The sequence below is a fragment of the Mesoplodon mirus genome, assembly GCF_964341445.2.
Source record: "Mesoplodon mirus genome assembly, chromosome: 1".
NCBI lineage: Eukaryota > Metazoa > Chordata > Mammalia > Artiodactyla > Ziphiidae > Mesoplodon > Mesoplodon mirus.
In genome coordinates, this window is record NC_138976.1 from 60,467,275 (window position 1) to 60,483,900 (window position 16,626).

The 16,626-nt window shown below is 34.8% G+C and overlaps 1 protein-coding gene across 5 annotated transcripts in view; it reads right to left on the reverse strand.

The window, feature by feature from the left end:
* Nucleotides 1-272: 272 nt before the first annotated feature.
* The window catches only part of CNTLN (centlein), a 357,687-nt gene continuing 341,333 nt past the window's right edge, over nucleotides 273-16,626 (reverse strand). For 4 of the 5 annotated variants that reach the window (XM_082619946.1, XM_082619947.1, XM_082619945.1 and 1 more), the window contains exons 24-26: nucleotides 15,721-15,906; nucleotides 13,165-13,242; nucleotides 273-935 (exon numbers count right to left, since the gene is read on the reverse strand). In XM_082619946.1, coding sequence (XP_082476072.1) covers nucleotides 834-935; nucleotides 13,165-13,242; nucleotides 15,721-15,906 — 366 coding nt within the window. In that variant the 3' untranslated portion in view covers nucleotides 273-833. The remainder of the gene's footprint in view (nucleotides 936-13,164; nucleotides 13,243-15,720; nucleotides 15,907-16,626) is intronic. The other variant, XM_082619948.1, reaches the window with a different exon arrangement.

Genomic DNA, 16,626 nt, shown 5'->3' on the forward strand with positions numbered 1-16,626 from the left:
CAGGCACAAGTCTGGTGAATTGGAAGAACCAAAAAGTCAGGTGTGGCAGCAACACAGAAAGGTGAGAAATGGCTTGGGAATGTTCGGGAATCTAAATAAGGATGGATGCCCATTGTTAAGAATTTAACTTAATTAGCACACTGTGAGGACTAGCCTAACTAATACACTGGGTTTGTGGCCCTTGATAATTTATATGACCACACAAAATACTGTGAGTTTAAAAAAAAAGAGGGAGCAAAGGAGAAAATGTTTTTATTTTTGCTGAACTGTTCTCGGAAAATACAATATCTCCTATATAATCAAGTAGACCGAGAACAGATACAATTGGACCACACCATTTATTTCATTAAATGCTCATCCTTAAGTGATAATGTTTTACTTTATATTTGCTTACAATACAAATGTGTTGCTTATCAGGTGATTTAAGGCCATTTATAGCAGGTTTATGTAAAAAGTGTAGTTTCTTTATAAAACTCAGAACATTAAATCCTCAGTTCACACTTTTTTCTTTTGATATTCAGACCAATTTGTGTATGCCAAGCTTGTTCTAATTCCTTCTAATGTACTTGAAAGAATATCATTTTCAAGTTTGCATTGATTTGTGGCAATATTTGTATTCAACAATCAAATGCTACACTATTTCCTTCTAAATGGCTGTGCACTTAATTAGTTTCACTTGTGCAGCAATTAATTGGTTTCACAGACTTCTTATTTTGGTATTGATCCTGACTATTGATAGTTGGAGCAGATACTGTTATCAGGACTGCAATGCATGTCTTCCGATCACACCACATAAAGTTTTCACGTTTGAAAAAATGTTCTCAATCATAATATCATCTAATATCTTTCATAATTGCAAAATATTCTTCAACTAGTTTCTTTTTTTCATTTATTTTCTCCAGTACTGCTTCTAGTAAATATGTAGCCAAAGGAAGCTGTAAAAGAAACACAGAAAAAAAGATCAAAACTATATTTTCTTCAGTTCAGAAACATATATTAAATATCATTAAACCATTAGAACTCAGCTATCTGCAACTTTGCACCCATAATGGTACCCTACTGGGTCTCTTTTCAACTGATCTTGCTGGTTAGTGTGGGTAATTTTGTCTTTTATAATAAAAATGATAAAGGAGCAGAAGTAAAATGAAAAAAGATAAACGCCTTATTGAACAATTCATGGTTTACTGACCATGTTAATGTTGTAATCTGCAATACAAGCAGTTAAGCCATTTATCTTCAGTCAGCTGATCAATAGCAGGTTACAGTCCTCTCTAGGGCCCAGAGGCCCACAGTAGTACTGTATGTTCATCACTCATAAAAGAGTGAGTAAGAACTATCAATACACTTGTCTGTGTTAGAGCTGAACATCTCAAGAATTGTAGGGTGAAATTTCAGAGGAAAAAAATGGCAAAAGTATATCCATTGATTAAGTTGTTATAGAAAAGTTTGGCATATCAAAGTGTAATATACATGTTGCAAACTGCTAAGTTTATAAAATATAGACTACATTTTAAAATCTCATAATTTATATAACTTTTCTGGTAAAGTTTTATTGTTCCCTGTGCTTCACTGAGGTGCCCGTAGAACTCACATAATACACTTATGGGTTATAAGTGAAAGAAAATCTTAAATGTTGCCCAGTTACCTCCCAAAGGCCTACCGACTTCCTTTTATCCTCCTTCCTAGCTATCTAGTTTCATATAAAAGGTTTACAACAACCAAGAAGTTCATTAAGCCATTTTTGGAATTGTCCTTTTGATTAACCAGTAAAGACTACTTTTGTCTCCCTGAATATATTAACGAAAATCCTTATCAAGCCCAGTCCCCTTCCCTACAGGGATGTAGAGTCAGGCTCTTCTTTGTGCTAGGACAACCACCGACAGACAGCAACACTGGTCAGCAGCTGAACAAAATCAGCCTGACGTCCGCTGTGTGAGTTGTTCAGCTGTGCTCAGATCAGCTATGCTCAGCTGTGATTATAATTAGCTAAACCCAGCATAATGGTTCTTTTCTGAATGCAAACTGGGAAAAAGAGAAAAGACTGGCCAGTGGCAGTGAAACAGATTGGGCAGTGAAACAGGCACAAAAGTCACAAACAGATTATGCAGGCCATGGAGAAAATATAGAGACTGGTGTTGGTCCATAGAATTGCCTCATAACCTAAGTAGCTTTCTAGTTTAACTTCCTTCTTATATTTATAATAAACTGCCTTCTCCTTAAGATACTCTGAGTCTCTGTCAGGATAGACTCTATCTATAGTCTATGTCAAGAGTTTTAGACATTTGTCTTACTTGAAACTTACCACTAAATAAAGCATAAGATACAAAAATATCACATTTCTTCACTTCTTAAGATACAGGTGAATATAAGATACCCACATTGACTTAAAAACAGCTTTTTCTGGAAAAAAGAAAACTATCACATTAAATATACACAAACTGCATATGCATTTCAATTTCAGAAATGTGAAAATGTGAGGAAATGCATCATAGAATCAAGGAAAAAGAATAAATTAGATTCCCTTCTGGAAGATAATGATACTCACTGCAAATCCTTACTTTGAGAAAACTGCCCTCTGGGATGCAGAAAACAGTTATACTTGGTGAAACTGCCAGTTTTACAAATGAGACACTTTAAATTCTCAGGGCATTAACATTAGATGTTAAAGGAATACTCTCACACACACAAAGGCAAAACTACCAGGTAACTTTCTTTTATTTTGACTATGGCACTCAGTACCATATGCATTCCAACAAAAGAGCAAACAAACAAGATGAGAATCACCTCCCATCTCTTCCTGGTAGAAGCAAAAGCAGAAATGAGTGTTTAAAAAAGTTGTTCTAAGAAAAAAGGGTTCTCTGATCAAATAAGTTTGGGAAAGAAACCAAACTTTAAAATGTTATTTTAGTTCAGGATCTCTTAGAGACTTTAAGGTGCTAATGGTACTGTGTTTCTCCAAGAGGGCAATGTAATACCCTGTTTCTAAATTCATTTGTCCACACTTTTCTCATAGTCTACTTATCATGTGGAACTAGTGGTCCATGAAATACACTTTGGGAAACATGCTGGCTCTATGATTTCCTGTATAATAATGTCACAGCACTTTTACCAGGCCACAATGTACTGACATTAATCATCTTATTTGCACAGTTCATTTTCAAGTTAAAAACTAAACCTACTCTTATTATCTTGTGATCAGAACAATTTTCAGCATGTCATGTACTTGGACATTTGGCTTCTTCTTATCTCGAAGAATCTCTCTTCCAGGAAGCCTCCAAAGTGGAACAAGAGGTCCATTTACTAATTTATTAATGACAACCCCTTTTATTCTTTTCCTCAGGCTCCCAATAAAAACGAAAAGACCCACAGTTAAACACAACTGTTTGTCAAACCTGTTTTATTAGATTGTAAGCTTCTTTTAAGCTTCATACAGAGCCTAACACTTTATGCATTTCAAAAAGCAACCCATCCTTTAATCAAGATGCATGATTTGTGCACATCCATCTGCCCTTGTAGGTTCTTCTATTTTTCTCTACAAATAGGTCAGAAAAAGATTAGTATCTGCCTTTATATAATATTAGACAAAAGTTCATATATCTTACAAGGTAGTTGGAGATGGTTCTTTATCTATTTTAATCCAACTTTTCTATTTTCCTTTTAAATACAAAGATTCCTACTTCCCCACCCCCAAACCCAGTGTTCTACCTTCTGTTTATGAATTGTAGTTCATTGGCAACCAGCTTTCAAATCGGTCTTTAAAAAAAATTTTTTTAATATATAAGGATCAATTGTAATTCTGTAATAATATAAAATTAATGTAATTTATGATGAAGCAGTTAATAATTAAAACAAAGTTAGAGGAAGACTAAGGAAAAGTCAGAATTATAAAACATTTCATAAGATGAACAACAAGGTCCTACTGTATAGCACAGGGAACTATACTCAATATCCTGTGATAAATCATAATGGAAAAGAATATGAAAGAGAATATATATATATATGGGTGTATAACTGAATCACTTTGCTGTATAGCAGAAATTATCACAACACTGTAAGTCAACTATACTTGAAAAAAAAATTAAAAAAATAAACATTTCACAAAACATACTTATTTCATAAAATATACTTATTGTTTTCAAATGAATAAAATAACTTAAAGTAACTGTTAACCAAAATTTTTTAGTAGATCTCCTTTCTATTTTACAAATAGTTCCTTACTTATGGAGCAGACTCAGTACAAATTCAAATAATAAATACACTAACAGCCTTGGTTTTGAAAATAGCCTCTCTTACCAATTTTACACTATTCATTTTTCACAAACTTTTTTCATAGTACAGATAAAAATTTCTGATTAGTGAAGGATGAATTAACAAAAAGTTTTGTTTTTTGAGAAAGGTTAAAAAATGGGATTTTTAGTTAATTGGTTATTTTTAGTTAATTGAGAGTAATCACTTATATCACATAGATTATCAATAACTTAAATCTCATAAATTATAGTTAATCTGAAGACTAAGTGGAATATAATTTAATCTACAGTGACTCAAGAAAGCTCTTCGAAATCCTATGGTACCATATGAATATCAATTCTCAGCATACAGATATAGTGGATAGAGTTACCACTGAAACTATATTTAATATATAAAATGCCTCAGGAAGTGCTTTAAAAATTCGCATCGTTTGCTTGTTTGCCATATTTTTTAGAACTGCAAAATGTTTTAAAAACACTAAGAAGACGAGGAAATCTGAACTTTTTAGAGTCTAGATTAAGTGCAGATTTATTTCGTACAGGCAGCATAGAGTCTGTTCCTTTCTCTCTCTCTGCATTCTGGAGGGAACTCCCTCAGATACAGAAGAAAGCACAACCGTTCTTTTACTGACAGGATTTTGGATTTGGATTGAAGTGGCAACCTAACTAGCCAACAGCAGAGATCTTTTCTCACTTGCCCCATCAAATATATGTGAAACAACAAACCCAACAATTATGCTGTCTTGGGTTTCATCTCAGATGGCATGTGCTGGGGCCTATGAAGTCCAGAAAGTCCGCTGGACTTTCTGCATAATTTTATTCTCTTGCCTAAAAAAGAAGTGATACTCTTAGTTATGTCATTGCAGTTACACAAGCTTGAACTCTTCAGCACAAGGGGAAAAATAGACAGGGGAAGAGCTGATACTGCATGAGATTTCTTGGAATGGGAATTTAATTAGGGCATCGGAATAACTGTGAGTTTTGCTTGGTCTATACTGTAATCTTAAAGTGGGTCTTCCTGGTCATTCTGGCTGTCCCTGTTGCCAAAGGTGACTTGTCTTACTGGAAGGACTTCCTCTGACTTCAGATTTTAGGCTTCTCTTATATGTAAATGCCTACAGATGTTTGCCTTTAGGAAGTGGTGTGCCAGTGACACAACCTCAAACTTATCATTCACAATAATTATGACTTCATTTAGAGGTGTTTCTGTATAAAGGTAAGATATGAATGATAGTTGCAGATGCTGGAGAGCTACATTGGAAGAATAACAAAGCCTCAAGTCCATAAGTGTGAAACATACAGATAATTTATAGCATCAGCACTAACTGGAATGTGCTCCTAATAGTATAAAACTGAAAAGTTTTGTATTGAAAGAAAAAAATTGAAATAAGGGTACCTCTTTAAATCTAAAGGACAAGATTACCATTTTAACCATTTTCATTGTTATTTTTGGTTTGAAAACTATTATCAAAAGATACTGCTTTTAAAATAAAAATTGATAATGGCCATTCTGACCGGTGTGAGGTGATACCTCATTGTAGTTTTGATTTGCAATTCTCTAATGATTAGTGATGATGTTGAGCATCCTTTCAAGTGTTTGTTGGCAATCTGTATATCTTCTTTGGAGAAATGTCTGTTTAGGTCTTCTGCCCATTTTTGAATTGGGTTGTTTGATTTTGTTATTGAGCTGCATGAGCTGCTTGTATATTTTGTATAGCTGATTCACTTTGTTATACAGCAGAAACTAATACACCATTGTAAAGCAATTATACTCCAATAAAGATGTTAAAAAAATAAAATAAATAAAATAAAATATAAAAATAAAAATTGACTTTAGCAGAGCTGTACTCAAAGTAAAGATATTAAATTTTATGTATTATACCTGCTTTAACAAAGGATATGATTCAGTGAGATTGAGAGTTTAGTAAGAAACCAATGTAGTCTGATTATTATAAAATTAAAGGTGGAAAATTTGGAATAAATAAATATTTATACACCCACTCTACTATCTTGTAATTGAAAGATTGAACTTGTTAAAATAACCAAGCAAGGTATCAGGAAGAACAATTTATTTATAATTTAAAACTGGCATTGGGCTTCCCTGGCAGCGCAGTTGTTGAGAGTCCGCCTGCCGATGCAGGGGACACGGGTTCGTGCCCCGGTCCGGGAAAATCCCACATGCGTGGAGCGGCTAGGCCCGTGAGCCATGGCTGCTGGGCCTCCGCGTCCGGAGCCTGTGCTCTGCAACAGGAGAGGCCACAACAGTGAGAGGCCCGCATACCACAAACAAAAAAACAAACAAACAAAAACTGGCAGAGTTGTGAGCGAAGTTTCCTAAATGTTGTTTATATTTCTGGCGCATTGTCTGTCTGTCTGTCTATCTATCTATCTATCCTTCTACCTATCTATCTGTCTTGGTGTTCTGCTGAATACTGAAGTCTGTAACTGCTATTCTTAACCTTTGGTGAAGGCTATAATTTGTTTTCCTTTCATTTCCCTGCAATTTTTTTTTTTTTTTGCGGTACGCGGGCCTCTCACTGTTGTGGCCTCTCCTGTTGCGGAGCACAGGCTCTGGACGCGCAGGCTCAGCGGCCATGGCTCACGGGACCAGCCGCTCCGTGGCATGTGGGATCTTCCCAGACCGGGGCACAAACCCGTGTCCCCTGCATCGGCAGGCGGACTTTCAACCACTGTGCCACCAGGGAAGCCCCCCGCAATTTTTTATAATGGTAAAATACACATAAAATTTACCTTTTAACTTTAATGACATGTCTTTTTTCTGGTATCATGAAAGTAGGCTTTAATTTGTTAAATTAAAAAAAGAAATCCCAGTAAGGCTCTGAATGGAGAATTTTTAACTTTTGCTACTTCAGTTGGATGTGAGGAGTAAGTGTATGTGGGTGACTGTGTGGGTGACTGTGTGTGGAGAGAGTGAGTGTAGGAGTTTGCAGTATGTGCGTGTTATCAGTGTGTTGTAAGTGCAACACTGAAAGCAACGGAGTAAGTGTCTTCAGGGTTGTAAAGAGAAACTTTCTGTTAACCTTCAGTTTGGAAGTTATTCTATTTACAAAAGCCAGGGAGATTTATAAAACCTTCTCACTGCCATATTGCAAAGCATCTATAGAATGTAAGCATATTTTGCAGAAAGGGCACTGGGGAAAGAGCCATTTTAAATTTCACCATTTGCAAGATCTGAAGCAACTAATAGGAACAGGGATATCTAAAGCTAAAGAAAAAACATCGATCAAAGTCTATACTTTCAATTATCAACAACTGAAGCCAGAAAGAATTTTTGATATGGTACCAATACAAGAAAATGATCTATACAAAGTGGATGAAAATGGACTGAATGAAATCTAGAAAAGGATTAACAAACAACACAGAATAAGGCAACAACAAAACAAGATCAAGACACATTTTCTAGCCATTCCTGGCTAAGTGTTTTTTATATAAATCCTAGTAAAGAACCATATTGTGGTTATAACTGTATATTATTTGTTTTATACAAGTATACATATTTTAATATACATACCCATAATTCTGTTCAAGTTAATTGTTTAAAAACTTTCATAGTTTATATATTTTAACTATTTGTTTATTGCCCTCCATCACCAGAAATGTAAGCTCCATGAGGGTAGTGATTTTTGTCTCTTGTTCACTGCTATACCACCAAACCTGAAACATTACCTTACATGCAGTAGACACTCAATACACATTTTAAAAATGGATTTCACAGCTTGGGTTCAATTTTATCTCCACTAATTCTTTCCACTGCCTTTATAAAATCACAAGTACAAAAGACTATTTCAGGTATTATTAAGGCCTGAAAACAAAACTAAATGATCCTTACTATAATTTTAATTTTGAGGATCAGAATGGACAGAACAAATAAACAATGTCTCTTAGAGGGCAGAGTATAAATAACTGACTCCTTTTTGTTTGCATATATGAGAAAGTAATATCAACTAGAGTATGATAGAGGGACAGCTCCTTCTTTGTCAATTGAAAAGAAACATATTAAGTATGAAATAAAATAATTTACCTCATTTATTCATAGTTATGGCCAGTAGACAGAAATTCAAATTCAAATGCGTTTAATGCAGTCCCTGCTAATGGTGGGGAAATAGCACATGAGATATAAGAACTTAATTGGGGACTTCCCTGGTGGTGCAGTGGTTAAGAATCCGCCTGCCAGTGCAGGGGACACGGGTTCAACACCTGGTCTGGGAAGATCCCACATACTGCTGAGCAACTAAGCCCATGCCACCACTACTGAGCCCATGCATCGCAACTACTGAAGCCCGTGCTCTGCAATAAGAGAAGCCACCGCAATGAGAAGCCCACGCACCGCAATGAAGAGTAGCCCCCACTTGCCATAACAAGAGAAAGCCCACGTACAGCAACAAAGACCCAACGCAGCCAAAAATAAATTTTGAAAATTAAATTTTTTAATTAAAAAAATTAAAAAATAAATAATCTCTGGCTGCTAAAAAAAGAACTTAATTGGATTTACTTAAAAATAAAAAGGTATTCTTTTTATTCTTTTTCACTGTGCCTCATATTAAGGAATTCATTTTTTTTAATGGAGATATAATTCACATAACATAAAGTTCACCCTTTAAAAATGTATAATTCATTGGTTGTACAAGGTTGTACAACCATCATCTTCATCTAATTCCAGAACATCACCTTCATCTAATACCAGAACATTTTCGTCACCCCAAAAGAAACCCTGTACCCATTAGCAGTCATGGTCCCTCTTCCCCCATCCCCTGGCAACTACTAATCTACTTTCTGTCTTGATAGATTTGCCTATTCTGTACATTTCATAGAATGCAATCATACAGTAAGTTACCTTTTGTGTATGGCTTGTTTCATGTAGCATAAGGTGTACAAGGTTCTTCCAGGTTGTAGCACTATCAGTACTTCATTCCATTTCATGGCTGAATAATATTTCATGTATACATATACCATGTTTTGTTTATCCATCCATTAGTTGATGGACCTTTGGACTCCTTCCACTTTTGAGCTATTATGAACTATCATTGAGCTGCTATGAACATTTATGTAGCAGTTTTTATATGGACATATGTTTTTACTTATCTTGGGTATATACCTACCTAAGTGTGGAACTGCTGGGTCATATAATCTCTACTTTTAACTTTTTGAGGAACTGCCAGACTGTTTTCCACAAGGGTGGCACCATTTTACCTTCTCACAAGCAATGTATAAGGTTCTAATTTCTCCACATCCTCACCAACACTTGCTATTTTCTGTCTTTTTGATTATAGCTATCCTACTGGGTATGAAGTAGTATCTCATTTTGGTTTTTGGTTTGCATTTCCCTAATGGCTAGTGATATTGAGCATATGTACATGTGCTTATTGGCTATCTGTATATCTTCTTGTAGAAATGACTATTCAGATCAGTTTCTTTTCTTTTGTTGTTGAGTTGTAAGAGTTTGAAATGTGTTCTTAAATGGTTAGATTTCACTAAGAAAAGCCGCACAGCAGGTTGGGATGAACTAATGAAAAACTGTGAGTCCCTGAATATTGTTATTGACATGTATCAACTAAATTTTTTATGGCTTCAGTCACTGACATCTCTCTCTACCAAATCTGATCTACCTCTTTTGATCCCTAAAACTTTTAAAGGTATCATCATCTTTCTCATCATATAAGGTATTAAACTCACCTCTCTTTGGTTTCTGCTTTCTGACCCCTTCATCTAATGTCAGTACTGCTATGGATTCAGTTTCTATAAAGTGGGTCACATCTATCTCGTCCTTCCCATTTTTATAGTGAGGGCACATGCAGGCCCCCACTTCCTTTTGCCTTGACTACCTTCTTGCTCCCAGTCTCTTATCCATCCAAACCATCCTACATGCTGATCTCATGTATCTTTCTAAAGCACAGCTCTGATTACATCCCTTTCCTGCTCAAAGGCGTTTATTGTTTAGTCCCAGTCTATTTTTCCTATTTCTGTTTCTTTTTCTCCCATGTCCTAAAACACAGAAAAACTAATTTTGGGTGGTTCTCCCACTCTATTATAATCATTAATTTGCTTGTTTGTCTCTGCCATAAACTGTAAGTTTTAAAAATGTAAAAATGCAAAAAGAGGAATTAATACAAGTAAAAATCTTCAAAGCAATTAAAAGGCAGCTATGCCATAAAAAATGAAAGTAGGTATTAGAACAACTTTTTTTCAGTGTGATTCTTATTATTAGAAATCTGTGGGGACAAAGGTTAGATGCAGATAAAGATCAAATACTTAAAATTACCAATTGTATCAGGACCACTGAAAGGAGGACAAATATTACATTCTTTGTTAAATATAGATAAGTTAAGATTTTAGGCCTTTTAATTCTCATGAGCTTCTGGCTAACAGTACCAGTAGGTATACTATTGTGCCGGCCCATATTGCCACACGGCAGGACAGCTTTTTATTTTCTGGTAAATATCTTATTTATATAAATTTTAATCCAATGAATGTAGAGAAAATTTTCTTTAAGAGAAAATAGTTCTGTGGCCTAATCCTTAAACAAAAGATAAAACCACAATGCCAGATTCACTCCTATGATGTCAGAATTCCATTACATATACCACCCAACACAGAGGGAGGACATAAAAGGGAAGTTTTCTTATAATTTTATTTTCAAAATATTTTAATAATCAAATATCAATATTAAATTAATTATGGCTCTTTTCAGGGAATGCACTCAGTTATTCCACAGCTTCAAGATCGTGTAACCTCAGGTACACGGAGCTGCATGCCATAAACTAAACAAATGAATGAACATATTTATTCTTTTGCCCTCGCAATCCTGTGAGCATAATTTAGACTCCCAAAAACTGGTGGACAAAGAAAACCTTTTCTAAAATTCAGGACAAATATAATTGCTAGAATAGAGAAAGAAGAAAAGTAGGATAAAAAAAGATGTTTTCTATTTTATAGATTTTTCTCTTGGGTGTAATTATAAAGTGACATTCAAGTGCAACCAATGAAGTCTCTATTTTTTTTCTCACAGAATTCAAAGGCATCAGCAAAACCACCTATGTCAGTAATAAAAATAAAAAGTCTTTGACTTTTTAAATGTTATCATACTGTCACAGTGGAATAAAATTAACTTGACAAATGCTCTAAAGGCACATGGTGCAGTTCATTATGTATAACAGCAACAGCAGTGGTTTCCCAGTGTTCATAGAGGCTGCTCCATTAAATTTACCTCCAGTCAATAATTAGGAGTCCACAAATAAACGTGGGCAATTAAATCAATACAGCCAGGCAATTATATTCTAGAGTCCAGGCTCAGTGGCACAAAAAGGCATTATATCAAACTGCAGTATTAAGCAGTCTAATGCCATTTTCAACAGGATTTTTTTACAATAACTGGACAGAATAAGCATACACCCAGATAATGTAGAATGTATATATGTATATCTACATGTGTTAGTCAAAAAATCAGATCTGGTGTCAATAGAGCTTTAGTAAAATTTAATAAAGATTTATACATATCGATTTGTTATTTTTATGTTCATAATTGATGATAAAACTTCCATATTAAAAGGTCATACTTACAAGTTGAATGTTAAAAAATCCACTACAAAGTTTATTTTTATAACTTTCACATTTAAAAAAATAACCTGTAACCATTACTGAACTCCTTTGATGTCCCAGGCACTGGGCTGGGTGCTGGGAATGCAACATGATTGAGAAATGGCCTTTCTTCTCAAAAGCAAGAAGGCTTTGCCCAGCACCTGCACATCTGCACTTAAACAACCTGAGGCAAAAGAGTGCCCATCACCTTCTATTACTATTGATAGTAATAGTATTAGTGTTTCCAGATAATGTTTCAAAAATATATAAAATGGGTACTAAGAATATGAATAGTTCATATATTATTTACTTATTCTTGACTTTTCCAAAAACATAGATACTGCACTCACAGAACAATATATTTTTTTTTGCTATTTTGAGAAATATGTTTTAGCTGTTTTTAATCCAGTTCATTTTAAAAACAGACAACAATTAGGTTGAGCAAAAAGAACTATAATGAAAAAGTTTTAGAATATATTACATGCTGTCAGTGATATCAAAACAAAAGTTGGCTATGACTAGAAAAGCAGGGCTCTCACCTGCCAATAAACTGCCCTGATCACTTACAAGAGGGGCACATCCCAACAGACTATATGTGTATTAAAAAAATACTTGAAAGGGAAGAAAAAGTATCACACAGGTCACAGCAGCAGTCTCAATAGACCCCTCAGGGATTTCAGCTCGTCTTGGCCTTGTCATCCTCTATGCAGCTTTCCACTCGGCCCAGAAAATGTCGATAGGAAAATGTTTGAGGGGCCTCTGGTGGAAATTTTTTCATTCTTTCTGCATTGACAGGATGCCAAATCAATATTTACTTCCCACTAACAAGCTGCTCGAGGTCTCAGTAGAAAATATTGTAGAGAATGCAGGAAGACACAGTAATAAACAGCTGTCTGGCTGTGAGGAAAACATGAATTGACTGGAAACAGGTCCATAGTAAAAGGTCACTGAAACCCATGAACTCCTCAGGTGTCCATATCAACTACTAACTTTAAAGACACATAATAAAGAATCTCTTTTCCTAAGAGGGCTGAGAGAATGGATCCTTTTCAGTCTAGCAAGCATAGAGGTTGACTCAATAATTTAATTAATGCCTTTGCTAAAACCCATGTTGGCTCCTTCCCAAGGCATTTGCTTCATTTGTTAAGTCCAAAAGTACAAATGGAGAGTTAACTTTCCTGTCTACTTACTAGAATACTTATTTACCTAACAGAAGTAAGTAATGTGTCTGTTTACAAAAAATTAGGCATCTAGTAACAAAAAGTAAGGCTTGGAATTTTTATCTGCAAGTTTTAATATATGAAGTAGAAAAACAAAATACCTGTCCTTCAAGAAGTTTCTGAATATACAACAGCCATTCCTTGTCATTTTCAGCATCAATCTTTGTCCTTTCGATTTCCTGAAGGAACAAAATAAAAACACTGTTGTTAATTTCATTTATATGAACTTGATCATACTGTTAGATACTGAATAAATCTAGAGAAATATTGGTGGAATTAGATTCAGCAAAGAGCAGCCTGTCCTTTCAAAGTAGAGAATATTCAAATCGATGCTCTTTAATGTATAAATATCTACCTACATGTGGAAGATAAAGCTATATTTCTATATTTCATAATATAATTCAGGAATGTTTTATTTCTGCCTTCACAGTGGAGCTCACACTGGACTGAGGTGGAGGTGGAAGTGATTAAAATAAAATGAAAAAGAAGATGGAGCTGTATAAAAGAATCATTTATAAGTGACCCTCATAAGATGACATAAAACCTTACACTCAAAACTCTGACTTATCAGTAGATAATTAAGGAGTAATTGTTATAATCACAGACAAAATAGGACATGCATGGTTCTGGTGTACTTAAATGCTTACTCATTTAAAATATCCAATATCTAGCTGATAGGTAAGGGATGCTCCAACTTAAAGTATTGCTAAGTCACTAAATATTTTCAATGCATCAATTATCAAGGTAAAATATTCTGAAAGTATAATGTATTCACATGTGCAACTGATTATTCAGTTAAAATCATGATTCGGTTTGCAAAAAAATGGACTTTTCAAAAAGGGAAGTGTTTGGAAAACTAACATTTGTTGAAATTTACTGTATGCCAAGTATCAGGCTAGGTACTTCGCATAGGTTGTCATAGTGTTTTACATGAATTTACAAGAGTTCAATGTAGCTTAAAGCATAAAATTCAGGTGGTTTGGGCTCTACTTGGGTAAGTCACTCAACTCTTTAGACCTCTGAAAGATGCAGGTGGGGATCAGTCCAAATAAGCTTGATCTATAATTAAATCTAGTAAATATATCCAGGTGTGTGCACTGAGTCTTCATGGAACAGTGTGTTTGTTTCCAGGAGGACTTCCATTTAAGGTTGTGTGGTATGCATATTTTGGTGCTTGGCATCCCTGGCTCCAAACTGCGTCTGCCCAGAGGCCAGAGTGCCATTTCTTCATAGAAATGTGCTAGCTACTCTTTGGGACTAACAAGAGAGATCCTTTTCTAATTAATATACTCAAAGGGGACAACTTTTTCCAATATGTCTACTCAAAGCGGGTTCTTTTTTCTAATCTGTAAGCCCAGAGAGGGCATCTTTTAAGACCACACAAAGGCAGTGATGCTGTCTTCCAGAATATGTATCTGGAACACACACACGTATACACATGAGGGATTTTGCTAAGTCTGTTTTAAAACTTTTAGGAAACAGTGGAGGGCTCTACCTTAATTTTTTGTTAGGTTTCTTTTTATCAATCAAATTTTAATTAAATGTCCATAATAAGATACAGTTAACACCCTTGCCTCAGATACTATTATTTCTTGTGTGTCTTATATTTGATACTATATTTCATAATGCTTTTGTACTTCTAAGTTCAGAATTCACAGACACTGTGGCATAGGTGCTGAAAATAGGAAACTGATAATTCACTATCCTATTCACCCATAGGATGAAAATAATCTCTGCAGGACTCCTTTGACCTCTTTTCTAAGAATTCTTAGCAGTTTAAAAACTTTTACAAGTTGTAGATTTGCTCTATTCCAGAAATTTTATGAGAAACTGATGGGGGAGGGGTGCTGAAGGATGTTCTCATACAAACATTTAAGTATCATTTTATTTAGTCATTGAGCAAATATTTATGGGGAAGCTAAGAGTACCATCATCTCTTTAATCTTTCTAAACAATAAAAAATCTAATATTTATGTATTAAAGTTCAGAGACTTCACAATAGAACAGGATTGAATATCCTCCACAGGTTTCACGGAAGACTGTGTATAAGATGAGATTCTGCTGTTTATGAGGCAATAACTATCAAAAATGCAGTGCCCTCCTCAGGAGGTACAGAAATGCTACTGAAGACCTATATGTATATGCACATAAATTCATTCAGATGGGAGTATTTTCCCCACTTTAAAGCAATAAATATCTTTTTCTATAACTTCATCAACAATAACTTTGAATTTAGCTAGAAAAGCCAATATATTCACTACATTAAAAGATCTCATGTAGGACGAAAAATCCTCAAATCAATCGTGACTCAGCTAACTAAATCCATTCAAACTGGCTTAATTAAAAATACTAACTTACAAGATATATGATGAACTAAAGAAAATGGAAGAGACATGAAAGGATAACTGACTTGAATAACAAGCAAGCAGTTCTAAAGGTTATGTGTACTGGCTTACTTCTGTATTACATAGCTAAATTTCTCTAAAGGTTTTTTGAGTTGGTTAATACTTTTGATATATCTTTCACTGGTACACTAATATTCTTGCCTTCATTAATATTATCTTAAAGATGAAATTCTAAGAATTATAAAACAAAAATATGTACTTACATTCAATGTGTAACAAGCCCATTATTAATAAATATTTAAGTGATCTTACTTCTTCATCTTCTGTGTCCAATATTTCCTCTAGATCTGACCGTGAAATGTTCAGGATAGATGCTGCCAAGGTCTGGGCTTTATGGGTTGAGGTTTTACAAGCATCCCTGTTTTTCTGCATCTTTTTAAGTTCTCTGATTTGTCGCCTTATTGAATGGACATCATTTTGTAACTCTCTGACCAAAGCCTGCAACATATTGGAAAGAATGTGGGCTCATATGGAAGTCATAAATGAAGAAAAAGCAGTCATAACATAAAAATGTGAAGATACTAGCAAATGATTTTTTATTAGGATTACTCTGATTTTATTTATATTGGAACATAATGGATTGCCCTTTACTTATTGTCAGATGCAATAAAAGCTCTCGCAAATGACCACTTAACCAACTTGCTGGATTAACCAAATCTCTCCAATCCATCTTTCAGATTTCCAACTGTAATCTTGGATGGTGAATACTTGTAGCAGGCAGGCTACTTAGCATCATGCCAGAGCACAACTACTCCCACCAGTGGAGCTGATGCCAATTGTCAGATCTATTTATTCCTAAGTGTGTATATTTGTTGTAACAGGTTAGTTACATAATTAATTATTGCATAAATAATGAAATATAACTGCATAAAGAGGGTTGTTCCTATTTTATTAAAACTGGATTAGAAATCTTTGGAAGGATTTGATAAAGCCAGGTGGGTAAAAGTGCAATTAAATTATGTGTGGGCAAGACAACAATAAAGGACTGACAAAAATCATAAAAGTCTAGGCTTGCTTCCACAAGAGTCTCTAATTTCTCCCTTTGAGAACACATGCTTATGTGTGCATAAGAAAAAGGTAGCTCTTACCCTGGGTGGACAGAGCTCTGGAGCCTGATGCCTGGCTTTGTGGGCTGAGAGCAGGCTAGCTAGATGTTTG